The sequence below is a fragment of the Pseudonaja textilis genome, chromosome 3 (assembly GCF_049901715.1).
Source record: "Pseudonaja textilis isolate UNSWEBS1 chromosome 3, rPseTex1.2, whole genome shotgun sequence".
Classification (NCBI taxonomy): domain Eukaryota; kingdom Metazoa; phylum Chordata; class Lepidosauria; order Squamata; family Elapidae; genus Pseudonaja; species Pseudonaja textilis.
In genome coordinates this window covers 60,848,524-60,874,919 of record NC_141992.1, presented here as the reverse complement: position 1 = coordinate 60,874,919, position 26,396 = coordinate 60,848,524, and the positions used below count along the sequence as shown (strand labels likewise).

Below are 26,396 nucleotides of genomic sequence, written 5' to 3'. Positions count from 1 at the left end.
TGCAGATATTTACTTAAATATACAGTATTTTTTTCATAGGTATGGATTGCAATAGGTTTTAATAAAGGTGGAGAATTTCACATCTTTTAAAGTAATTATATCATTAAGACCAATTGAGCATTCTGTGCAGATTATTTTAAGTATGATGATCTGCAAGGGGTGAGGGGAGCAGGATCCTCAGGCAGTCCTTGACTTGTGATCAAAATTTCTGAGATATTAAAGAGACATTAAAGTAAATTTTGCCCCATTTTATAACCTTCTTTGCCACAGTTAAGTGAATTATGCAGGTGTGAAGTTAGTAACACAGCTGTTAAGTGAATCTGGCTTCCTTATTGACGTTGCTTGTCAGAAGCCACAAAAGGTGATCCCATGACCCTGGGACATTGCGATTGTCATAAATGTGGGTCAGTTGCCAAGCACCTGAGTTTTAATCACATGACCATGGGGATGCTGTAACAGTGGCATGAAAACGCTCATAAGTCACCTTTTTCAGTGCTGTTTTAATTTCAGCCACTAAACAAACCGTTGTGAGTCAAGGGCTACTGCAATTGTGTGTACTATGAAATTTATCTACACCATCTTGTATGAAAAATTAAGAGGGCTTTTATCCACTCCCCACTGCCACTTCTTTTTCTGCAACTTTACACTATGTGAGAGGCAACATCCGGTGCTGTTGTGGGTGGGATCGGAGACGCACTTTTTGGCTATCTCAAACTGGGGCTCCTTCCGTCTCTGCCCCATCCACTACATCTCCCACTTTTGTCTACAAATACGTTAACTTCTACAGGTAGTCCTTGACTTATGACCACAAGTGAGCCCAGCATTTCTGTTGCTAAGTGAAACATTGGTTAAGTGAATTTTGCCCCCTTTTATAACCTTTCTTGCCATAGTTGAGTAGCAATTGCACCGCAGTTGTTAAATTTGTAAAGCTGCAGATGGTCGCAAAAAGGGACAGTGCAACCGTTATAAGTATGTGTCAGTTGCCAAGGGCCTGAATTTTGATAATGTGACGATGGGGATGCTGCAATGGTCATAAATGTGAACAATGGTCATAAGTCACTTTTTTCAGTGCCACTGTAACTTGAACGGTCACTAAATGAACTGTTATAAGCCGAAGGCTACCTGTACTATACCCAATACAAGAACCCAATATAAGAAATCTAGGAGAAATTTCCTTTCTTAGAGATTTAGAGATCTCCCAAATGTGCCTGGCCACCAGCCTCAACCAATGAGTGCGGAACGCGGAGAGTCGCTGTCCGACAAACTCAAAATACATCTAAAGTGTTGATCCGTTTTTCCTTACACCCAATTCTACTGCCCCGAACAAGAACTCCCGTGTCTTGGTCGAACGTCAGGACGGACGTCACACACTCGCACAGAAAAGCAACATTCGGTTCTGAGCCGCTCGGCCGCAGCCTCCAGAAAGCTTGCAGCGCTTGCCTCCGCTCCCGCCTCCTCCGCCTCCGTGTCTCTATCAGAGAAACGATTTGCCGAGGAACCTAAGGATTTGTTGGCGGGGATCACGTGGGCATGAACCTGGGGCTCTGATTGGATAATAGCCGGTGTGTTCAGACCTTAGCACCGGCCTGTGATCTTGCAGGCTGGAACGGCCCGGCCGGGTTTTGGGCCCGCGGCGGATGCGGAAGGTGTTAGCCGCTGTATCGCGGGGTTGCTCGGGAATAAGTCCGCTGCGAATAGATCGAGCCTTCCACGGTCCGGATCGTGCCGGCCTGAGAGACCATCTAGCCGGGCTCCGAAAGATCTTCGCCTTCAGGCCCATCGTGCGTCGCTCCTCTGCGGTTATCTTGACAGCCATGCCGGGTAGAACCAAGGCCTCGTCTACCTGCGGCACTGAGCAGTCCGTGGACTCGGAGGGCAGCCGTGGGGCCAAGACCGGCGCTGTCCAGGAAGAAGCCGATGCGGAGAACGGAGGCGCCGCCGCCGCCGCCTGCGAGCCTAGTCCCAACTTGGGCGATCCCGAGATCGTCAAGTCCCCCAGTGATCCCAAACAGTACAGGTACTCCGAGAAGCTGCAGCTGCTGGCTGCCAAACACGGACGGGGTGGGGCGGCTGGTTGGGTCGGATTGATTTTATTTGGAGAGATCTAGAAGGTGAGAGAGGCTGATGCTCTCTGCTGAAGGCCACCCTCACCATTTCATTGCCGTAAAACAAGTGAGTGTGTGTGTGTGTGTGTGTGTGTGTGTGGGCAGCACAGTGGTTTCAACACTAGACAAGAAAGGGAGAGTGACAACAAATTATTCAGGATTGGTCTTTTAGTTACTTGCAGGTTGTAGTATTTAGATCCTTTGTTCAGAGGCAGGTTGCAGAGGATGCTCATGTTTTGCTTGTGAGCAATCTCTGAGGACAGGTAGCCCTCGACTTACCACCACCATTGAGCCCAAAACTTCTGTTCTGTCTAAGTGAGACATTTGTTAAGTGAGTTTGTCCCATTTTATGACATTTTTGCCACCGTTGTTATGTGAATTGCAGCAGCTGTTAAGTTAGTAATACGGTTGTTAAGTGAATCTGGCTTCCTGTTGACCTTGCTTGCCAAAACATCGCAAAAGCAGATCACATGACCCCGGGACCCTTCAAATGTCATAAATATGAGTAAGTTGACAAGAGTCTGAATTTTGATCACTTGACCACACAACATCTCCGTAAATTTGAAAGATTGTCATAAGTCTCTTTTTTCAGTGCTGTTGTAACTTTGAACAGTCACTAAACAAACTATCTGATCAGCCTTGTGTTTGAAACAAGATGCTAGACAGGACTAATGTTGTTCCTATCCAATCCAGTATGTGGATTCTTGAATTATTACCACTCAAGATAATTTACCAACAATGGATTTGGATTTGTCCACAGAAGTTCAGAGCCATATTTGGGCAGGAAACACACTGCTTTAGTCATTAAGTTATAGAACAATTCTGCATCTCTAATCTGAGATGAAAATGATATATAACTCAAAAGTATACTTTGCTGTGGGTTTTTTCCCAAGAAAGCTTAAAAATATAAATGATTCTTGAATACATGCATTTGATATGAAAGTGGGACTCACTGTCAGAATTGGAGCTTATTTTAGGTAAGTATGTATTTTTTATTCCTGCCTCAAGCACATAATAGAGTACCAATAACCTGTTTGTAGAGGAATGTATGCTAATAGTGAATGGGGTGTGAGCCACATTTTCCATTCTGGAGCCAATTCATTATAACATAAGATGTATTTTAAAAACAAATGAATATTTTAAAAGACATGGCATAGCAGGAATAACATAATTAGTTTTCATTCAAAGACACTGAAAAGAATATCTAGTTGGATGTCTGTTTAACTTTCTAGATACATCAGACTAAAAAATGGATTATGTGCCTTGCTCATTTCGGACTTGCATAACCCAGATGGTAGCCCTTGTGCAGTATCTTCAGAGGGGGAAGATGAGGGTGACTCTGAAGAAGAAACTGATGATGATGATGATTCTGGAGCAGAAATAGAAGATGATCAAGAAGGCTATGATGATGAATGTGGCGATTATGATGAAGATTTAGATCCTGATAGTGAATTAGAAGAGCTAACAGATAAAGATGAAACTCGGAAAAGAAATTGTACAGAAAAACAGGTATGTATAATTAATTTGGATTGAGTAATGATTATAGCCATAAATTGCTTTAGGCATTGGTGTAATTCACAGGTAGATTGCAATTAGTGTGAGTTTTAATAATGTGGTCGGTGATTTAGTATGGATTGTAAACTGATGCAAGGTTGCATTTAACGCAACCCAAGGTTTAGTATGGCTAGTGTGTGCGCAGTTGAGGCTACTGCCTCTGCAAGTTGTGGTTTCAGATGCTACTAATCTTCATGTTTGCAAAATGGAGAGAAGAAAGATTGCCAGGAAAACAGCACAATTTGATATAATTGAATAACATGAAGATGATGATAGCACAGTTAAAATGGAATGAAGTGTTGGAATGCCTGAATATATGAAAGATTTTTTTTTGCTTTTATTTTGCTGTCTGAAACTACTCTGACTTTTAAAACTGTGTTTAAGTTATAAGTATATTCTTTCTATCCTTTACTATAATACAGGTAGTCCTTGACTTACAACATTTTAGGCACTTTAGTTCCCCCCGCCCCCTCTGGTTTACCTTGTCATGCATAAAAATGAACTAAGGTAAGGAACGTGCATAAGTCATGCAAGCTTTGGCTTTCTGATACATGTATCAATAACTTGTATTTGGAGATGCTGGAGACAGATCTTGCTTGTAAAACTATAAACCCCCACTTTGACATAGCTCTTGTGTGCAGCTAAAGACCAGCATTCTTTATGTTGCATAGAACTGAGAATGAAAAAAAGATCCTTAAAGATTTAATTTTAATGGAGGAATTTCACAGTTTTATATGGCAGCCTATGATGTTTTTCTAAATATTTCTCTGTATTTCCCTTTCTTCAGTCTGCAGCTGCACTTTGTATTGGTGTCGGCAGTTTCTCTGACCCTGATGAGCTGCCTGGGCTGGCACATTTTCTGGAACATAGTATGTTTTGCTTTGAATATCACCTTGAACTGTTTTTAGCCAAGTCAGTTTTAATTATATAATTTCCCATTTTGGTGATTTGTTTGTCAAATCAGTGCATTACTTATTTGCTTCCATATTTGCTAAACTAGATATAAAATCTTACTCAAACCTCAATTATGTGTGAAATAGCCATTAAAGTCATTTTGGGTAAATTTGTGTTAAAGAAGCAGTTACGTAATGGCTGGTCTCAGAATTCTGCTTTAGCAACTATATTACAGTTAATGAGTAATTTTAATTTAATTGTGTGTTTAATCTTCCTAAGTAGAGATGGTTATTGCTTTGTTTTTCTATAGATTATTCTTAAATAATACAGCGAAAGCCTATAGAAAAGTTGTGTTGATGTGCATATGAATGCACAGAACAAGAAAAGATATACTGCATGACCAATTATTTATAAGCAGTCCTTGACTTAACAGCCATTTGTTCAGTGACTGTTCAGAATTATGACAATACTGAACATGGGGGACTTAACAATTGCACAGTCCATGAAGTTGCATGGTCATGTGAACTGGGTGCTTGGGTTTCCAGCTTGCAGTTATGACTTTACAATGAGCCATAATCATTTGATCGCCGCTTGAAACCTTCCCTGCCAGCTTCCCATAAGCAAAGTCAATGCAGAAGCTAGCACGAAAGGTCACAACTTTTTATCCAGAGGAATCCAGCTATGGAATTTGAGAACTCAGGGATCTTGTACTCTGTAACACTCCACTGCCTGCCCACACTACTGCCCACGTAGTGCGTCCCTTCCACAGAGTTTTTGGTGCTCCACAGCACCCTCTTGAGGCAATCCCTGGGACTGCTACATCTTCCCATTTAACAACCTATGCTGTGCTGGGGTTATGACAGCAATAGGGGCTTCTGGAATTGCCATTGCTGGGCAATGCAGTCATGTGGCGTCACACTTTATAATTGTATTGTTTAGCTATGGCAGTGAGAGAAAAGAAAACTAAGGTCTGGTATGTATATGTTTCCTCTATTAGAATTAATAACTTTCTTCCTATTTTGGATTCTGTCCTAGTGGTTTTTATGGGTAGTTCAAAGTATCCAGATGAGAATGGATTTGATGCCTTTCTGAAGAAACACGGTGGAAGTGATAATGCATCAACAGACTGTGAACGAACTATCTTCCAGTTTGATGTGCAGAGAAAGTATTTCAAAGAAGCTCTTGATAGGTAACTCAGCTGCGAAATGTAGTGAAATGACACTACATTTCAATTAAAGTATTAACTATTTTAAACTTAGCTCATTATGCTAGTTTACTTTTACTTAAAGTTTTTAAGTAAACTGAGGAAAAAAGTAAATTAAAAAAGTATTTTAGTGATAAGATGTTTTGAGAATACACAGATCTGTAAATAAATATAGAAGTTATTGCTTCAGAAGCTTACAAAAATTATCTTAGCAAGACAGATTTTTAAAAAGAGTAAGCAGTTCTGTGGAGCAGAGATGGGCAATTTAAAAGAGAAGGGAGTATAAATGTCAAAGTAGTGACACAAAACTATTTCTGCACATTAACTAGAAAGAACACTTTGGAAGGGGTAGGCTTTTTTTATTATGTCACCTGTTTAAGGGTCACACTACTTCTTTCGTGCACATTTCATTTTAAAATGGTAAGATCTGTGCCACTGATTTTTTTTAGCAGTGAGGTTTAGATAAATCTTGGGAGAAAAAGGTTTTTGAGGCTATGACGTGCCTGACTATGACATAGGAAGACAGTTGTTCTGAAGAGTGGAATCTTGTGGGTCATTCGATGTCAAATTCTACAGGGAATATTGTAAACATTGTAAACATTAAAAGGAGAATTTCAAATAAGAATTCCAATGCCTGGGGCTTTTGTTAGAGGAAAGCCAGGTTGGTTATGCAGTTGGGGCAATTCATACTGAAGCATAAAAAAATTGAGATTTCTTAAGGTTTGCATAGAATTGGGGCGGGGTGGAATAATCATGTCAAAACAAGTCATATGGCCATTTAAAAACACTTTCTTCTTATTGCTTTTATGTCAGACTCAGAATTTCTATTTACAGTAATTTTCTGCTTCAGGTGGGCACAATTTTTCATCCATCCTTTAATGATCCGGGATGCAATTGATCGGGAAGTTGAAGCTGTGGATAGCGGTAAGAATTCGGAGTTATCTTTAAATTTCATATATCGTACTTTAAAAACCTACTTTGTTTGGTCTGCAGATAGTAGTAGCATCCCTCCATCGACACAGAGATGCTCTTACTAACTGGACAGCAGATAGTCTCAGGTTATAACGGCAGTGGGAAGCAGAAATTCTGTTGCTAAATAGTGAGGTTGTAAAAGTGCAACATCATATGACTGCATAACTTGGCGACGGCAGTCCAGGTAGTCCCAGGTACTCTCGTAATCTGGGGATCATGAAGGTCATTAAAGGGGGATTGGTAGATGTCTCAGGCAAGCAGGATGTTGGGTGCCACTGGCAGATATGGAGCGTGAGTGGGAGCAGGGAGCGCCGAGTGCAGGTACTCTGGAGCCTGTGTAAGTGCTGCAGAGGGTGGGTAGGGGGCTGTGGAGAGGCACTTCACAGTGCAAGTGGGCAAAAAAGTGGCCAGAGTGATTTCCAGATTCCTTCTGGCTTCCCCATTCACTTTGCTTGTGGGAAACTGGCAGGAAACAACAGTCATATTCTTATAGTCAGGGCTGCTGCTGTTGAAGACTAGGATTATCTTGAATCTGAAAGCCTTGTGGTTTTTTTTTTTAAAAAAAAAACAGAATATCAGCTTGCAAGGCCCTCTGATGCAAACAGAAGAGAGATGTTATTTGGCAGTCTCGCCAAATCTGATCATCCTATGAAGAAGTTTTTCTGGGGTAAGTGTACCTGTTGTGACTGTTGGTATCAAGTTGATTTCAGATCTAAGAGCCTTTGCTGTTTAATCCAGTAGCATCCACTGGTGAAATAGACACTCTGTTCTCCATTTGTTTCTAATTAACTTTGGAATCTGCAGAGGTCAGAGGGCAATTCAGAGCAAATTTTGGGGTGAATGGGCAACATGAACAAGAAAGAAATATGTGATAAGTTGAAGCCAGCCAGATTTAATAAATACATTTATGGATAGTACCGAAGTTAATATGTATGGCAATCAAATAATAATATTCTGTTCTTAATTATGCCTTCATCAGCGTAACCAGGAGTGGTTTAGCTTAGCTAATGTTACAGTGCTGAGTTTATAAAACAAATTAAATTCTTGCTATTGCATTTTGGAGGAAAAAAGCAAATACATCTTAATAGCAAATATAGTTTACTTATAGTGGAATCAATCTTTTTGATTGATTTGATTGGTTCATTTCAATATGATTTGATTTTGGCATTACCCAACTCCAAACTGACTCTGGGAAGCTTTCAGTGTCCGTTGTAATTAGTAAATTATTTTACAGAATTAAACAGGGATATCTGGAAAAGGGAAGAAGAAGCTGATGGGAAAATACACATAACATAACAGGTGTATGCTGCTTGCTAGAGCCCATTCAGCTGAGGGTGAGATGAGGTTTCATTTTATAACCTTCTCCAAAGTCATTGCATTACTGGAGAAAAGCAACAAGGTGTGTTGGCAAGGGAAACTTTTAGTATCCGAAAGATTAATCGATAGATCTGGAGATTAATTAGCATTACATTCATTAGTAAAGAAATCAATGTATGGAGTACAAAAATGATCTACAGAATACTGAATTAGTTTAGTACATAGGTGATACAGCACACACAACATCATGATCAATATAATGTGATATTGTGAGGTAATAATGTAACTTGTTCATGCACAAATTACTTTAAACGGTATATGCGGATATTGGTGAGACTTTCTTGTCTTCTCTCCTAGAATGCTCTCTTGTAAGTGCTTATAGATTTTCATTCTTCATAATTTGTTTCAGGTGGTTAAGATAAGGATTTAGAAAGACATCAAGAAGGGCTACAGATTCAGAAGAAAGGAAAATAAAATACATTGGAAGAAAAGAAAGAGAGAATCTTCTCGTTATTTGCCATTTCTTTCTGGCACATGGTGTAGGATGGCGTGATCTGGCTAAATGAGGCTCAGATAACACCTCAAACTAGACAAAAATAATTCTGTGATAGCAGAATCTTTACTCAGTACTTTTTGCTATGGCAGCTTTGCTTTTTGTGACAACGTGGCAAATACAGTCCCATTTTCATTTGAAAATTAATCTATAGAATCATTACAAGACCTGGTGACAGCCAATTTGTTGGGTGGTGTAAAAATGTGACTAAATTCATAATGGGCAAGCCCATTGAGGGCTATTTGTCTTCAACAGTCAATACTGGAGGAGGCCATGCCTCTGGATACCTGTTATAGTGAAATATGGCTCCATCTCATGTTTGCGAGCCCTAAAGAAGTATCTGGCTGGCCACAGTAAAAAACAAAACATTTAACTAATATAATCCTTGGCCTGATCCAGCAGCATTTATACTCCCATGAGTTTAAATCCAAGTTGTTACGTTATTTTGTGCCTGCGGAGGAAAAGAGTGTTCGTCCTTTAGATCAGTGGCCCCCAACCTTTTTTGTGCCACGGCCCGGTACCAGCATCACAAAATGATCCGCGGCCCGGTACCGGCATCAGCACGCATGACAAGGCAAGGCGAGCCGAATGACCGGCCAGCCAGCCATCCCCCGCTTCTCCCCGCCACCTTCAACTCCTCCTTTGTACCTTTGTCGATGGGCTTCGCTTCGGGATGGCTTCGGGACAGTCACTCAGCTCGCCTTGCCTTGGGTGCTGAAAGAATCCTCGTGCCTTAGTTTCATTCGAAGCCCCCCCCCCCTTTCGATGAAACTAAGGCGCGAGGATTCCTTCAGGACTCGAATGCCGCTTTCCAACCGGAAAAGCTCACCTGGAAGCACTTTCTCATCAAACAAGATGGCGGCACCCAGCAAACCGGCGGCCTGGTAGGAAATGTTCCACGGCCCGGTACCGGTCCGCGGCCCAGTGGTTGGGGACCCCTGCTTTAGATCATTATAAAAGTTTCAAGCAGAGATTTCATAACTGTAAGCAGTTCTTCATTTTGAACTTCATTTTACAGGTAATGCAGATACACTGAAACATGAGCCAAAAGAAAACGGGATTGATACCTATACCAGACTGAGGGAATTCTGGCAGCGATATTATTCAGCGCACTATATGACTTTAGTTGTGCAGTCAAAAGGTAAGAGCTCTTCATTCGAAGTTACAGAACCTTCACTTTGCTTTATTTGTTTATTTTATTTACTGTATGGCAAATACATGGACTTATAGTGATTCAAATGTTAATGTCCAGTCCATCCAGCCATTCAAGGAGAGGGTGGTCTATGTTGAAAAAAAAATCATACATTGGACTGGTGTAAACTCTTGATGGACATTTGGACACAATGTGATGGATATTTTGTCAAGGAGCACCACAGTCACACTGAGGGGTAGAGACAAGACCCCACTTAAACAATGAGTCCTGACAGACACCATGTTGGGTATGGATCCTGTTCAGAGTTGACCAATGCTGGCGAGGAAGGTCAAAACCTGGCACCTTTTGTGTAGGGTCATCTATGTCACTGCCTGTATCTGGCCGTTCAGCAGCCCAATGGGATCTCCACTGTGAGTTGATGTCAAAGTTTTTAGACAGCTGTTGAGTAACTGCCAGAGAGGGCTTCCTGGATTTAAGCCTGCCAATTGATGACGAAAATCAGCGTGGACAGGAAGAAGTAGGTTTCTTGAATTTTTATTGTACTCCTTCCCTAAGGCTTCCTGCCTTCACAGAGCTGGTGGAGCAAAGTGGCTCAAGATGGGGAACCAGCAAGTAGGAGTAGATTTTATGTAACTGCTTATGATCCTCATTGTATCTAGCATTGATCTTGCCAGTTGTGGCAGCTATTAAGCCAAACAGGGGTGCCGTATTCAGCTGTGGAGTAGACCAACCCTAGTGCTGATATTCTGAGAGTAGAGGCTGTGGCTCCCCATCTGGCTATTAAGTAGTGACTCACTGGATAATTACAAATTAGAGCTGGTATCCTCACAGGAGTTTTAAAAATCTTATGTATGTTTTTGCTTCAGTTATCTGGAGCAGTTCTACAGGAAATTCCAGTGAAATTCAGCCTGTGGGCTTTATAATATTGGCACCTCTGCATTGGCTGCTTGAACAACAGGTTTTCACCTTTCTCATCTTTTCCTGATGATATGCTGCTTGTTTCCCCAAAGTTATGTGCTACCACTTTTTTTCCTCCCTTCCTCAATAGAAATCTTGGATACTCTGGAAAAATGGGTGACTGAAATCTTCTCAGAGATTCCATATAAGTAAGATACCTTTTCCTATTGTGTGTAATAACCAGGATATTTAATTGGGTGCGCCCGTCTGCAATTTATATGATATTAGAGATTTGATTTCCTCAGTCCTGGTCTTTAGTTTCTCAACCTTTCTTCTACACTTTCCAGCTGCTGGTTTATATTCTTTTTCTTTTGCAGCTGCCTAAAGTTAATAATAAGGAGAAAAAAAGAATCCAATTTAGTCAAGAGTTTTCGGATTTCCACATATAACTCAAATGAGTTGGAGAGGACACTTTGTAGAACATATAGGCAAATTCTGTTCATGTATTTATCAATTTATTTAGGAAAAAATATATGGTGATTCTGGGTAGCTTTCAGAAATAAAATCCCAAATACAAACCCCAGTAACCCCTCCCTCCAAGTGCCAGCAATCAAAACAACTAGCTTAAGGACTTCATATCATCCTGGGGTCCCAAAAACCATATTTTCAGAGCCTTTGAAAGAGTGTCAAGCTGAGGGCCAATCTTATTTCCACAAGGGTGATATTCCATTGGGAGGGAGCCACAATTGAGAAGGCGGAGCTCCTTAAGAGAGGGGACCCATTACTCTACCTGCCTGCTTGGAGGATCGGGTAAATGTAGCTGGAAGAATACAGTCCTTCAAATAACCCGCCCCCAGGTATGCGTGCAGGGCTTTAAAAGTGAGAACCAACATCTTGAATATGACCCAGAAGCAGATCTGCAATCAATGCAGCTCCCACAATATTTATAGTGTAAAGATTAGCTCCTGTTTTTTTCTCAAGGATAAAAATTGGATGGGCACCTTGGCCAAGCATGTATACATTTCTTGTTGCAATAAATATCTGATGGAGATGGGCGGTTAGCAAATAAGAAGTGGTGGGTGAGTGGATAGATGGATGGATGGATGGATGGATGGATGGATGGATGGATGGATGGATGGATGGATGGATAGATAGATAGATAGATAGATAGATAGATAGATAGATAGATAGATAGATAGATAGATAGATAGATAGATAGATAGATGATGGATGGCAGGCAAGTCAGGCAGGCAGCAGAGATAGATAAATGTTGCTCTGCTTAGTGAGTTTGATTTTTACCTATGTATGCTATTTAGACTGTCTTGTGTTTTCCACATGTACAAGCTAAATTCCAAGTGCAAATGGGAGGTTCGGATAGGACAGAAAGGGACATCACTAAAGAAATTGCATGCTATTTACTCATAGCAATAGGCTGTGTATTTGTTGCCACAGTTAGAAATATTTTCTGCTGAACAAGCAGCAATATTGATAATTTATTTCAACTAAGGATTTGATCCCTGGAATCATCCCTTAACAACGTGTGTTGAAAAATGTGTAGGGCCATAACTCCACAAAGTAAATCGTTAAAAGAAAATAATTATGACAAACTTCTTCAACAATCTAAGAAAGACTTGGATTTCTGGAGCAAGTTACAACTTTCCTTATTGGGCAGGATTGCTTTGATTAAGATGAATATTCTGCCAAAATTTCTATATTTATTCCAGACAATTCCAATCAAACTAAATAAAAATTTTTTTATGGAACTAAACAAGATAACATTGAATTTCATTTGGCAGGGGAAAAAGCTAGGATTAACGTAAAAAGCCCTACAAGATTTGAAAAGCAGAGGAGGGTTAGCCTTGCCAAACTGGGAAATATACCATACGGCAGCCACCTTACTATGGATAAAGGATTGGGTAAACCTAACCAACAAAAGAACACTAGTATTAGAAGGCCACGATATGCAGAAAGGATGGCATGCCTTTCTGTGGGAATCAGGGAAACCCAGGCAATCATATTTCCATAGGCATCTTATTAGGGACGCTTTATTAACTAATTGGAAAAAAGTACGTAAAAAACTTTATCTAAAAATACCGATTTGGCTGTCTCCAATGGAAGCGATAGTACACCTAATAATTTGGATATAACCAAAATGATTAAGTATGAAAATTTATTAGACCTACAAGGAAAGTTAAAAACACGACAAGAACTACAAGAACGAGGATTTATAATTGATCAGTGGGTGTACCTTCAAATTCATAGTAAATACAAACAAGACATTAAAGAATTTGGAATCTACAATAAATTACAGACTCTAGACAAAATTCTATTAGGACCAAGTAAAAAAATATATCTAAATTTTACAAATATTTATTAGAAACAGAACTGGAACAAGAAATTGTCAAGGGAAATATGATTGCGTGGAGCAGAAATGTGGTCGGAGCATTACCCTAGCAGAATGGGAAAAGGTCTGGAACAGGAACATTAAGATCACGAAATCAGCAGCTTATAAAGAAAACTTATATAAAATGTTTTATAGATGGCACCTGCCTCCTTCGAGATTGGCCAAGATGAACCCCAACACGAGCCCCAAGTGTTGGAAATGTCAAAACATAGAAGGTACCTTCTTCCACATGTGGTGGTCATGCAAGGAAACCCAGAAGTATTGGCAAAAAATTAGGCACTGGCTAGAGGAAATAACCATGGAACAGATTGAGTACAAACCGGAGTCCTTCCTTCTAGGAATTTTTGATAAACGAATATCCAAAAAATCAAAGTATATTACAATCCATATCTTAACCGCAGCCAGACTGGCATTTGCCCAGTGCTGGAAACTACCTTCCATCCCCACTGAACTTATGGTCATTCAGAAAATTTTACAATGTGCAGAAATGGACAATCTAACCCAAGCATTAAAAAATAAAGAATCTTCAATTTATTCTAGCAATTGGAATCCTTTGTATATTTGGCTTAATCAAAGATAGTTCACCGCTAAGAAGACTAAGGCCGACGATAGCTTTGAAGAAGAAAAGACCTTACTGACAGTCACAAAATATGGTTTTATTATAATTGTCTTTCCTACCCTTGTTTTCCCCACTTTTCCCCCTTCTCTTCCTTTCCCTCTTTCCTCTCTCAAACTTTCCTTTCTTTCCCTCTTGGCTTACGCCAAGACTGGTGCGTCTCTTTGTTGTATATAATTTATAGCTGTGTTGTTGTCTTTTTTTTAAAAAAGTAAAATTAATAAAGTTTATTTAAAAAAAAAAGAAAAGAAAAATGTGTAGGGCCTGATCTCATAGAGCAATTTGATTTGTGATGATCCTTGCTGGATTAGGAAGATTTGTGCATGCAGATACGTAAATATGCGTGTTCTTTCTTTTCAAGTAATTTACCCAAACCAACATTTGGCCATCTGACAGACCCTTTTGACACTCCAGATTTTCCTAAACTTTACAGAGGTGAGTGATGTAGTTGGGTAATTATTGTAATGCTATTTATACTGTGTATCCATATTGGTTTTAAAATTCCTAGCTTTAAAATGCATGCTGTTTTTTTTGTTTTGCCTATGGAAATGTTGAGGAAACCTGGAATTATCCTGACTTTATTTATTTATAAGGAAATATTCTTTATTTTTAGTGGTTCCAATCCGAAAAACTCACTCTTTAAACATCACTTGGGGTCTTCCTCCACAAGAACAGTATTATAGGTAACTTTACTTCTTGTTCCTCCTGCCTTGCCCCCTCCTTCCCCACTTCCATGGATATACAGTAAAATTGGATTAGGTAAATTTATTGAAAGTCTAGCATGGAATATGCAGGGTGATCATGTAATTTCACGAATTGCATTATATAAGTTTAAATGATAGCAAGTATGGGTAGTCCTTGATTTACGACCACAATTGAGCCCCAAACTTAGGTTATTAAGTGAAAAATTTGTCAAGTGAGTTTTGCCCCATTTTATGACTTTTCTTGTCACATTTGTTAACTGAATGACTGCAGTTGTTAAATTAGTCACACGGTTGTGAATCTGGTCAGAAAGTTGCAAAAGGGGATCACATGACCACGGGACTCTGCAATCGAGTTCAGTTCTCAAGCATCTGAATATAAATCACGTGACCAGAGGATGCTGCAATGGTCATAAGTGTGAAAATAATCTTAAGTCACTCTTTTCAGTGCCTTCAAACAGTCACTAAATGAACTGTGGTAAGTTGAGGACTACCTGTGTGTTGTTCTACTTATGGTAACCCAGGAATGTGACCTTTGTAAAGTATTATTCCCCCAATTCCCATCATTTTGGGTTTGCCTGTTTTACAGTCTTATTTTTTTTTTTATAATGATTAGAAACTAGAATTTTCAAATTACGGTTCATGTTTTTTCCACTTTGTAGGGTGAAGCCACTTCACTATATTTCTTGGCTTGTTGGACATGAAGGCAAAGGCAGCATTCTTTCATATCTTAGGAAAAAGTATGTATCCAAATGAAAATTGCTGGTATTTACCATGATTAATGATGAAAACAAGGAATCCCAAGTTACTAAGTTCAAAAAGTATATACATTGTTACCTTATTTCTATAGTATATACTGTACATTGTTGAGCATCCTGCCACTTTACTCAGTGACCAAGTTAAAGATAGTCATAAACTATGCTGAGGTTGAAGAGGATTGCCTGAAAGCCTTAAGCAGAACACTCCAGAAAGGTAATGTGAAGTGGTGCCACTTCATTTTGTGAAACATCTGGATTCTAGTCCCTGGCATAATGCTTTCAAGGTAGCACCTCAGCACAGGAGGGGGGGGGGCAAATGAGGCATTCCACCTTAACTCCTTCAACAATAAGGTGTTGAAGTAACTCCACCAAACATTTACAAAAGACCACTAGAAAGCAACAAAACAACCAATTGGGTCCAGAGTGATGCAGTGCCAAGAGATCAGATGCTGTTTTGTGGAATTACAATAAAGAAAGAAGGCCTTTCCACCTCATCTTCAAGGCTTCCCTTAGGCTTGTCTTTACTTGTCAAACAAGCAAAGAATTGCAGACATTAAAACTGGTATTAGCCTAAATGACAACACCCAGATAAAGGATCCAAAGGCATTTGGGAAGTCTGACACATCTAGAATATTGAGCGTTGGAAATGCTCACATAAAAAAAGCTCTACAGTAGGGTTGGGAGAACTTTTTCATTCTACAAAATAGCAGTAACCAACCAACCATTTTTCCAAAGGCAGGTTAGTGATATTAAAAGAGCACTGTGCCTGAGGAAATGAAATCAAAATAAACACAGAGTTGAGTCCCTAATTGTAGATAATAAATTTCCCTCTTAAATCAGGGTGAAAAAAATTGGAAAGCACATGGTACAAAAGAGCCTCCAACTGAGTTTAGCCCAAATTATACTCCCATTTGCTTAAACCTGGGGTTTAACTTTACCATACTGGCTCAGGAATTCTGGGAGTGGAAGTCCACCAGTCATAAAGATGTCATAGTTGCCTGCCCCTGACTTAAACCAAGCCAGATAGGTAAATAGGATCAAAATAGCTAAACAAAGTAGACTAAAACAGAAACAAGTTAACAAATATTCACCCACCCAGGGCACAGGCAAAACTACTTCCTTACATATATTACATTTTTCAAGGCTGAGCCAAGGTCGTTGCATCTGAGGGAAGTTCGTTTGTTAAATATTTTTAGATTTTCCTCCAGCAGCACCGATAATCAGAGTTACAAATCATTAGCGGTACATTGGAAACATATATTAAAAATTTTAATACTTTGTGGTTCTTAATCTTTGTAAGAGTATGGTAAATGTTTTTTTCCAGATTCTGGGCACTTGCATTGTATGGAGGAAATGGTGAGACCGGGTTTGAGCAAAACTCAACCTACTCTGTCTTCAGTATTTGTGTGACCTTGACTGATGAAGGTTACAAACATTTCTATGAGGTAAATTTGAATTGCAGTTTAGTGCTTATTCTTTTAGCTTATTAGAGATGTCCTCATGTTGAACATTTTGAAACTTTCCTTCTTCAGGTTGCTCACGTTGTATTCCAATATTTGAAAATGTTGCAGCAAGCAGGACCTGAGCAAAGGTAATGAAATCTCTGTTTGATTTTAGTCAGGAAAAGTTGGTGCTATTGGTGTTTTTTCCTTCTTTTTTCTGTATTTCGCATATTTGAGCTGGCATAGTACATAACTGTTAAAACTATATGGAGAAGCTGGAAGTTCAGAGGAATGAAAATACTTCTTTCCAAAGGTACTATTCTTTTCTCCAACCCACTGTTCTCCAGTTCACTCACTGGCTATGTTGTTTAAAGATGGATATAATTTAAAAACCTGAATAGCAGAAGATTAGAAAAAATATGTCTGAATACAGTTATTACTTACAAACACTCTTTGTAAATAACTTTTTCTTAAATACATCATTCTTTAGAATAAAAATATTAACAATTATTTTACACAGGTAAGTTATTACCTGTCTAAAATCAAGAGAAAGTAGTTTCATAATAGATGCATGGTAAAAGTTTATTTTCTAAATTTGGAAGACAGTCACATTCTGACCTAGGAGGCTCTAAGGGGACGAGGCATATTTGGGTCCTTGAATTGGCCAGAACAGAGTCAGACATGTTCTACCCTTATTGATAAATGACAAAAGCTCCCCTTTTTGGCATGACAGCTGAATATTTGAACATTTTTTTATGCTTTTACTTTGAAATCTTTATTTCTGGAAATATGCATATTCTTAACAAAAATATATAGAAGATATGCTGGTTTCATCCACAGAATATGGGAAGAGATCCAGAAGATTGAAGCTAATGAATTCCATTACCAAGAACAGGTATTGATATGATCTGATTTATGTCATGCAAAATATTAACACTTTTCTGCTTATTTAGTTGTGGTATTGACTCCTGTCTCATTACATATTTTTAATTTTTTAAATTTTCATTTTTCCTTTTCAACTCAAATTAACACTTAACATTCCATTACCTCTAAACACATGCTGTTTCATACAGATGTTTGTTATCATCTCTTAGAATTCAGGGGGGAGGGATATTTCTATGCTTCCACAAATTTTTGGGTTCTCCTTCTGTTGATGCTATCTGACATATACCAGGTAAACATAGAAATGACGTAACTGATCATAATTTTAGGGATTTGAATTACGTTTTGCTGATATGTCTTAAGAATTTGGAGTTCAACACACTGGTAACTAAATTTGATTCTTCATTCAAAGCAACTGTGAAAATCAGTGTCCAAACTGTAGGGGAAATGATGGTTCACATTTATCTCCAAAGTTCGCTTATATGGAGAAAAATATTCAAAGGATCATGGAAGCAAAATGATTTGTTTTTCAGACTGATCCAGTTGAATATGTAGAAAGTCTTTGTGAAAATATGCAGCTCTTTCCAAAGGAGGATATTTTGACAGGAGACCAACTTCTCTTTGAATATAATCCAGAGGTAGGTGAAAAATTTAAAGCTCTTGGTTAATATGTAAGACAAATCTGACCTTGGACAATAGAAACATACTTCTACTATGAGTTCCTCTTTTAGAAAGTAAATGTTATTACTTCAGGATTTACTATTCTTTTTCAAAGTGAAGAGGTGAAATAAAGATCTGGAATTTGGTGTAGCAGAGGAAAGTTTCATTTGAGTCTTATTTTTTTTACAGATAATTTCTAAAGCACTTAACCAACTGATTCCCAGTCAAGCCAATCTTATTTTATTATCTGCCTCCCATGAAGGCCAGTGTCAGCTAAAGGAGAAATGGTTTGGGACACAATACAGTGTTGAAGGTACAAGAATAGTCTGTCTGTCTAAATTTTAGGAACTAAAATTCAAAGTATAAAAATCTCTGGGTTTGATTATTTCTTATAATCTGTGGTGTAGTTGAAGGATTTTTTGTTTCTGGATTTCTAGCTTTTTCCTCTAGTTTATTTTGTTGTCTTCCTCTTGTCTTTGATCATAGCCGTACAAAGCTAGGGGCAGCTCAAAAAGAAAAATTACCGGAAACTAGCCCAACAAGCCTTACACTGATTACTTCATCCACATTTTAACATTGAAAATTATAGTTAAACCAGGGTTTAATTAATGAGGCAAACAGAACACATTCACCTATTTAATAAATTTTAGACAGGGTAGAAATAGCTTGGATACAAATATATACAGTATATGGTTAGATTGGACCTATTTAATCAAAATGACTTAAGTTAGCTGTAACTGCTTAATTTCCTGATCCATCTGGTGGAATTTCTGTCATAGTGTACTAAACAATAGTTCAGGTTTATGAGCTGTGTATGAATTCAACTCGATGTGTGTTTTAGTGTCCTCCATTATCTGTGAAAATTGAATATGTGTTATGAGAAATGAATCAGAACAGTGTGCTTTATATATGCACATCACTATAACTAGGTTTATCATTTTTCTCAGGTGTGGTTTCACCAAGCTATTTGTAATATTTACAGATGTTGATCAACACTGGAGTGATACATGGGCCAGTGACTTCAAATTAAATCCTGATTTACACCTGCCAGAAGAAAATAGATACATTGGTGAGTGAAATATGAATTCTTCCTAAATAGTCTAAAATATAATCATTCTATGTATGCTATTTTTGTTTTGCTATTAGATGTCTGTGAGTAACAGAACAGATTTATTCTGTTAGATTTCTGCCATGTTGGACCCATAAGAATTAAGGGGAAAATAGGGGAATCTGTAACGTTTATTGTTACGGAAACATTTGTGCCATTTGGTTGCTTTATTATAAACAGGTTTAAGCATTTTATTTTGGTAGATAGTAATTGTTTATTGAAGTGAAATAACAACCCCGATCCTTTTTCATTTTAGCAACTGATTTTGCTTTGAAGGATCCTGATTGCCCTCAGACAGAATATCCGGTCAATATAATGAGTTCCCAGCAAGGTTGTTTGTGGTACAAGAAGGATGACAAATTCAAAATCCCTAAAGGTAACTTTTTTGTGGTGTCTTTGAATAAAACTCCTAATGAGCCCTCACTGATGGCTTAGATGGCACTTATTCCTTTTGATTTCTCGTGTGGCAACTTTTGTTTTACTTCAGATATATCTCTGGGCAATGTTGTCTGGCATTAGACCAGTGGTAAGCTACTGGATGGTCAGCGGGGTTTGGGTGAACCCCAAGTTGTGATCTCTTTCTGGGCGCGCCCACCTACTCTTGCACTATGCTTTCCCTAAATAACTAACTATTCCCCCACCCAGGCTGTCCAGGTGAGTTCAGCACCATCCTGCTGTACTCACTGGAGCTGCCCGAGTCAATTAGCTGCCTGTTTGAAGCTGCGCTTTAGCCTCAAAAAGGTACGTGCGAGCGAAGTAAGCACGCACTCACATCCAGCGAACTCTTTGTCAACGAAAGTGCAGCCCACCTGTGCTTTAAACCCATATCAATGTTTCACTTTCCATATGTGTCACTTCTATTAAGTTGCACTATCAACTTGGCATTGAGTAGATTTTGGAATTTAAATGTATGAAGGGGCATTTAAAAATAATAACATTTTCCAACATAAAATTTATTTTTAAAAATCCTCACTTTTTAGCCTTTAGGTTTCATGCATGAAACCACCTATAGCTGAGCATCATCAGATGGAAATTTTACCTCAAGCAATACATTGATATATAACATATTGCTTAAGACAAAACCAGTGGTTTCTATTCCATTTCTGTGTTACAGCTTAGCAGTTTTCAGTTTCTAAAATGAAGATAACACAACTTGAACTGTCATTTCAACGTCGTCTTTTGGTTTGAGATACTTTCTTGACTCTAATGACTCTACCCTTTATGTTGGTACTAGAATGTCAAGCTCAGTATTTGCTCCCTCAGTATTTGTGGACCACTGTACAGAGAGTCCTTGACTGAGAACCACAGTTGAGCCCCCAATTTCCATTGCTAAGCAAAGCAGTTGTCAAATGAGTTTTGCTCCATTTTGCAGCCTTCTTTGCCACAGTTGCTAAGCGAATCACGCAATTATTAAGTGAGTCGGGATGTTATTGAGTAATTTGGCTCCCCCCCCCCAGCCAGCTGGGAAGATTACATGAGCCCAGTGCAATTGTCATAAATACATGCCAGTTTCCAAGCATTCAAATTTGTGAACATAGGGATGCTACAGTGGTTGTGAAAACCAATCATAAGATTAGATTAGATTAGATTAGATTAGATTAGATTAAACTTTGTCATTGCACATAAACACAGGCAACGAAATGCAGTTAGCATCTAACCAGAAGTGCAAAACAGCAATGAAGTATAAATATATATACATATATGGTATTCAGCTCTGTTCGGGTATTTTCCCACATCATTGTAGTTGTGCTTTTAAAGTTGTAGCAACGTTTCGGCAGAATCTCATCTGCCATCATCAGGCTTCTGTATTGTGTTCGTCTGAGATTCTGCTGAAACGTTGCTACAACTTTAAAAGCACAACTACAATGACGTGGGAAAATACCCGAACAGAGCTGAATACCATACATGTAAGTACCTGCGAAAACTTAAGAAAACATATATACATATGTATATACAGATACACAAAATATATAACTATATATAGATATACAGAATATCTATGAATATACAGAATATATATCTATGGAAGGAATATATACAACTGTACAGAGTGTTTATGAACATATTGAATATAAATATAATGCACAGAGAGTTTATACAAGATATATATTATCAGGGGAAGTATCAGTGTGTGTGTGGGGGTAGATGAGTTGAGGAGTTCAGTAAGGAGACCGCCGTGTGGTAAAAGCTGTTCCTTAGTCTGCTGGTCTTGGACTGCAGGTAGCTGAACTTCTTCCCAGATGGAAGAAGGGTAAACAGTTTATGGGCTGGATGGGAGGTGTCCTTAACGAAGCTGTGGGCTTTTTGCAGACATCGTTTCCTCTGAATGTCCACAATGGCAGGAAGTGGGATCCCTATAATGCGTTGAGCGGTTTTCCCTACCCTCTGTAATGCCTTCTTTAATGGCGCAATTTCCATACCAGACTGAAATACAGCTGGTTAGGATGCTCTCGACTGCACAGCGGTGGAATTTGATCAGAATAGTTGGGGAAAGGTGATTCTTCACCTTTCCCCAACTTCACATAAGCCACTTGTTTTAGTGCCGTTGTAACTTCAGTCACTAAAATATGGTTGTAAGTCAAGAACTACCTGTATACATGTCCTTCTGTTCGCTCGGCATGCTGTCTTAATCTTCCTATTGGATATAGAACTGTTTCCCCCCTCAACATTAAAACAAAAAACACTTCAGGATTTTTCTAAGTGTCCACTCAGGATTTTTAGTACAGCTTTGTAAAAGTTTCCCTACCTCGACTTTATTTTCTCCAGCTCCTACTGGAAAGAATTTCATTCTATAAGATCCAGTGGCCAGGGAACCCTCACATTAGGGAGGCCAGGGTGTTAAATGGTCTGATTTATGTGCAACAATTTTCCATGATGAATGATATGGCTGTGAGCATGAACAAGTAGCCTTTACAATTGGAAAGACTGCCTCTTTGGAAAGGACAGTGAATCTAATCAGCATTGATGTCAAGCTGCTCTGTTTTATAAAGGAATCAAGAAGAGATACACAGTCTTGATTATAATTCTGCATTGTTTGCCACTGCTCATTCTAACTTTTTTTTTTTCCAGCATACATCCGTTTCCATCTGATCTCACCACTGGTCCAGCAATCTTCTGAGAAGTAAGGTTTATAGGTTTTGGTCCAGGGGTGGGATTCTACCACTTCGCACCTATTCGCTAGAACCAGTTGTTAACATTCTAAGCAGTTCGGAGAACCGGTTGTTAGAATAAATTACTGGCTTAATCCTGTAAGAAAGGCAGGAAGGAAACATTCTGGTGTTGCTTACAGAAACTGCCTTTTCGTTAACTCTTATTACATTCTTGGCAGGACTATACTTCCTGTCTCAAGAACGTCTCTGGAGTTTTTTTCCTCCTTTGCTGGTACTTTGCTTGTGTGGAGTGACCATTTAAAGTTACAATGGCACTGAAAAAAGTGACTTATGACCATTTTTCACACTTATGACTGTTGCAGCATCCCCACAGTCATGAGAGGCCAGGCAAGGAGATGCATGCCTCGATGTGAGTGATATTGAGTTGGCCACATCCAGCCAATAGCATGACCACCAAGCCATGTCCACCCAGTCACATGACCACCAAGCCACGCCCTCCACCTAAGCCATGGCCACAGAACCAGTTGTTAAAAAATTTGAATCCCACCCCTGTTTTGGTCTTGATTTGTTTTATTGTTTTGCTGTAAAAATATTTTAAATGAGCTTTAAGTTAGGGAATGGACGTTCCGAATTACAGAGCCTCTTGCTGCTGTTTGTAACTCAAAGTGCTCTTTGAAAATATGTGGTAAAACAGCAAACAGCAATTGATGCATTGCAGTGATGCATTGCAGTAAGGTATAACTTATTAAATTAGGAGACTCTTAATTAAAAGGATCATGACATAAAATATTAACCTCTGAATTCAAAATAATTTATTATATTGAGAGCAACTTTGTCAACTAAAAACAAGCATTTTAATGATTTTTAAACTTCAAATGATACAATTCCAAGTATGATAGGAGTGTCATATCCACAATGTAATATTTCAAATGATGCTTAAAAACAAAAGTTGACTGTACTAGTTGATGTTTTCTATAGTTCTGTTTCTGTAAATACGTTGATTTTTGTCATAAAACCTTTGCTGTTTTTGAAGGAATATGTAAATCCAAAAAGTTTCACAAAGTTAACATTCTCAAATTCTTACCTTTATCTCCTGTTGTCTCAACTTAATGTGGTCAGTGTGGTGCTCTTTGATACTTTTGTGAACATCCTTGCACACAACCTTGCTGAACCTGCATATGAAGCCGATGTTGCTCAGTTGGAATATAAGCTGGTAGCCGGAGAACATGGATTGATCATTCGTGTGAAAGGCTTCAATCATAAGCTGCCTGTAAGTATTGATCTATTTGGGCCTTGAATTATTTCTGAAAAAGTTCTTTTTAAAAAGAGTCATAATGAATTGGTTTATTGTTGTTGTTGTAGTTGCTGTTTCAGCTCATCATTGACTACTTAGCTGATTTCAGTTTTACTCCAGAAGTTTTTGAGATGATAACTGAGCAGTTGAAAAAGACTTACTTCAACATCCTTATCAAGCCAGAAACTCTGGCCAAGTAAGTGTCTGGAGAATATATATGAGCTAGGATGATTTTAGTCATTGTGCTGTGCAAGAAGGTGGTTTCTTTGATTTTAGTTCATTGCCTAATCCATCTTTAAAAGAGTCTAGTCACTGGAATTTCTAATTCGTGGCTTCTGGCTTAGTAGAACAAACACTGCTGAAATTGGGCAGAAAAATGACATTTATCATTGAAAACTCATCTGTGATCCCATCTCCTTAGAAACCCAAAAGTCCAGAAATTTGGCCACATGCATTCCAGTGAAATATTTTGGTACATTGGGTAACAATTGATAATAAGGTAGGGATGAAATAATGCATGTTCATAAGACAAGAGGATTGAGACTCGCAATGCTTATGAGAATAATTGGGAGGTGGTTTCCATATTGATTACTGCAATAAGCTGCTTGAGTGCTCAGTTTACCTGAGTGACTGTTGTATCTGTCTAGAAAACACCAGAGAAGAAAATATACTTTGCATTAGGTTTATTAAACTTTTCACTATATAAAAATTGTACCTAAGATTAAAGACTAAATTGTAATTCATGATACAAAAAACAAGACTGGGTCTTGTTTGGGGGTATTTTGTGACCAGATTGTTTTTTTATGAGCAGATTGCTTTGAAGTTTTTCTATATTTCTCCTTACCCTTCATTTATAAAAACAGATTTGATCTCCCATCCCTTTTTACCTATATATTGGAGAAAGATTTATTTTCTTCACTTAATCATTCCTATCCCAAATTGTTTAAAAATTCACATATTTAGTTATACTTAGTTGTGTGGGGAGGGAGGTGTCTGTTAAAGACCAATGCATGTTAAATTCAAATATATGTATGTAAAAACTATGTAAATTATACAAAGATATACATACATTGTCCCTTGATTCTGGAGTTGGTTTTGTACTTGGCATGATGTTGTCTCTGAATAATAGAGGAAAGGGAGAAAAAAGAACCAAGTTTGGGTAAATGTGAATGCATTTATTTTTGAACCCAAATGGAGCTTATAGACGATGCTGTAAAGCCAACATAACTTTCAGTGAACATGTAATGATCAGTATTTCTTTTGTGGCACAGAGATATACGTCTCTTAATCCTGGAACATTGTCGGTGGTCTATGATAGACAAATATGAGGCCCTTATGAAGGGGCTCTCAGTAGATTCTCTGCTGTTGTTTGTGAAGGCTTTCAAATCTCAGCTCTTTGCAGAGGGCCTTGTCCAGGGAAACTTCACAAGCTCCGTGAGTATTTTCAACAGCTTAACTTGCATCTACAGCATAAACTATTTTCTCATCTATGATTTTCCTTGCTTAGCCTTTGACACCATATGATAGAAATATCAGGCAGTTCTGACTTTAGTGACAATTTTATCTCGTTTGCTACTTTAGTAACAAACTTTGTCAAACAAAGCCCATTAACAAACTATTTTCAATATAAATTAATAAAGTAAATATTAACTCAGAATATGGTGAGAAAAGCACTTTTCTGTGCAAATAATGAAAAATAGTGGAGCAAAACACATCTAGTCTTAGGCACTAATGTTAGCTGTTTCTGGACTGTTTTACAACTGTGTCATATTCCAGAGGCATTTATGTAAGGTTTTTTTTCCAACCACTGAGAGAATGTGGTTTGGGCAGTGGGCAAAGTTAGCCTGCAATACTGCATTTTAACCACTGTGCCACCATGGCTCCTATGTACATAATATAGTAATGCCTACTGTTACTGTTGTTTTATTTCTAGTCACAATATTAACATCTCTCTTTTCTTCTAGGAATCCAAAGAATTTTTGAATTATGTTAATGAGTAAGTATATTTATATTGAGAATTATAAGTTTATAACAGCTGCCAACATTTGAGCATGTGTTAGAAACTGGGGCTATTCAATTTAAATTAATTGAATTAAGGAATATTTGAATTATAGTCAATTGATAAGTAACCTCTGCATTCTAATTTGCACATACATATAAAAGTATTTTTGAAGCTGTAATTATAGTGTTAGATGAAGCACTGTGTTTAACAAGCATTATTCTCAAAATGGCCTTATCCAACTTCAGGGGTTTCTAGGCTGTACAAATTTTTAACAACTTTAGTTCAACACTTTTCTCTAACATAGATTTGCTTTTCTGTAAAAGAAGTGAAAGGAGTGTTGCAACATTTGGAAAAAGATGACCAATTCATTTATTTAACTAATTATATACAGTATTTCCCTCCTTTGCAGTTTTCATTGCTAGAATGTTTTTTTACTTCTGTTAAAACTGCGTTAAAAAATAAGATAAAGAGCAAGTTGCAATGGACATTTTAATTTTTCAATTATTTCTAGGAAATTGCACTTCCTGCCTCTAGTGCATCCATGTCCAGTTCAGTTCCGAGTGATGGATTTACCATGTGCTCACCTATTGTGCAAAGTGAAGACACTTAATAAAGGGGATGCTAATTCTGAAGTGACAGTCTACTATCAGGTACTATGATGTAAAAAATGGGCGTATTAACTGTTTTGTGATGCATTGGTTGCTTAGTGTGTTTCATGCATAACTTGAACTATACAGGAACTATTAGCTATATGGCTATCTATAAACATG

General features: G+C 38.3%; 1 protein-coding gene across 1 annotated transcript in view; it reads left to right on the top strand.

The window, feature by feature from the left end:
* The first annotated feature begins 1,552 nt into the window (after window positions 1–1,552).
* The window catches only part of NRDC (nardilysin convertase), a 30,768-nt gene continuing 5,924 nt past the window's right edge, over window positions 1,553–26,396 (top strand). The window contains exons 1-24 of the mRNA XM_026707069.2: window positions 1,553–2,017; window positions 3,338–3,614; window positions 4,447–4,528; window positions 5,589–5,742; window positions 6,608–6,681; window positions 7,301–7,396; window positions 9,618–9,740; window positions 10,801–10,858; window positions 14,031–14,104; window positions 14,283–14,352; window positions 15,033–15,110; window positions 16,453–16,573; window positions 16,661–16,719; window positions 17,411–17,465; window positions 17,986–18,090; window positions 18,302–18,425; window positions 19,095–19,181; window positions 19,477–19,596; window positions 22,290–22,341; window positions 23,450–23,600; window positions 23,693–23,820; window positions 24,896–25,058; window positions 25,589–25,620; window positions 26,138–26,276. Coding sequence (XP_026562854.2) covers window positions 1,638–2,017; window positions 3,338–3,614; window positions 4,447–4,528; window positions 5,589–5,742; window positions 6,608–6,681; window positions 7,301–7,396; window positions 9,618–9,740; window positions 10,801–10,858; window positions 14,031–14,104; window positions 14,283–14,352; window positions 15,033–15,110; window positions 16,453–16,573; window positions 16,661–16,719; window positions 17,411–17,465; window positions 17,986–18,090; window positions 18,302–18,425; window positions 19,095–19,181; window positions 19,477–19,596; window positions 22,290–22,341; window positions 23,450–23,600; window positions 23,693–23,820; window positions 24,896–25,058; window positions 25,589–25,620; window positions 26,138–26,276 — 2,802 coding nt within the window. The 5' untranslated portion in view covers window positions 1,553–1,637. The remainder of the gene's footprint in view (window positions 2,018–3,337; window positions 3,615–4,446; window positions 4,529–5,588; window positions 5,743–6,607; window positions 6,682–7,300; window positions 7,397–9,617; window positions 9,741–10,800; window positions 10,859–14,030; window positions 14,105–14,282; window positions 14,353–15,032; window positions 15,111–16,452; window positions 16,574–16,660; window positions 16,720–17,410; window positions 17,466–17,985; window positions 18,091–18,301; window positions 18,426–19,094; window positions 19,182–19,476; window positions 19,597–22,289; window positions 22,342–23,449; window positions 23,601–23,692; window positions 23,821–24,895; window positions 25,059–25,588; window positions 25,621–26,137; window positions 26,277–26,396) is intronic.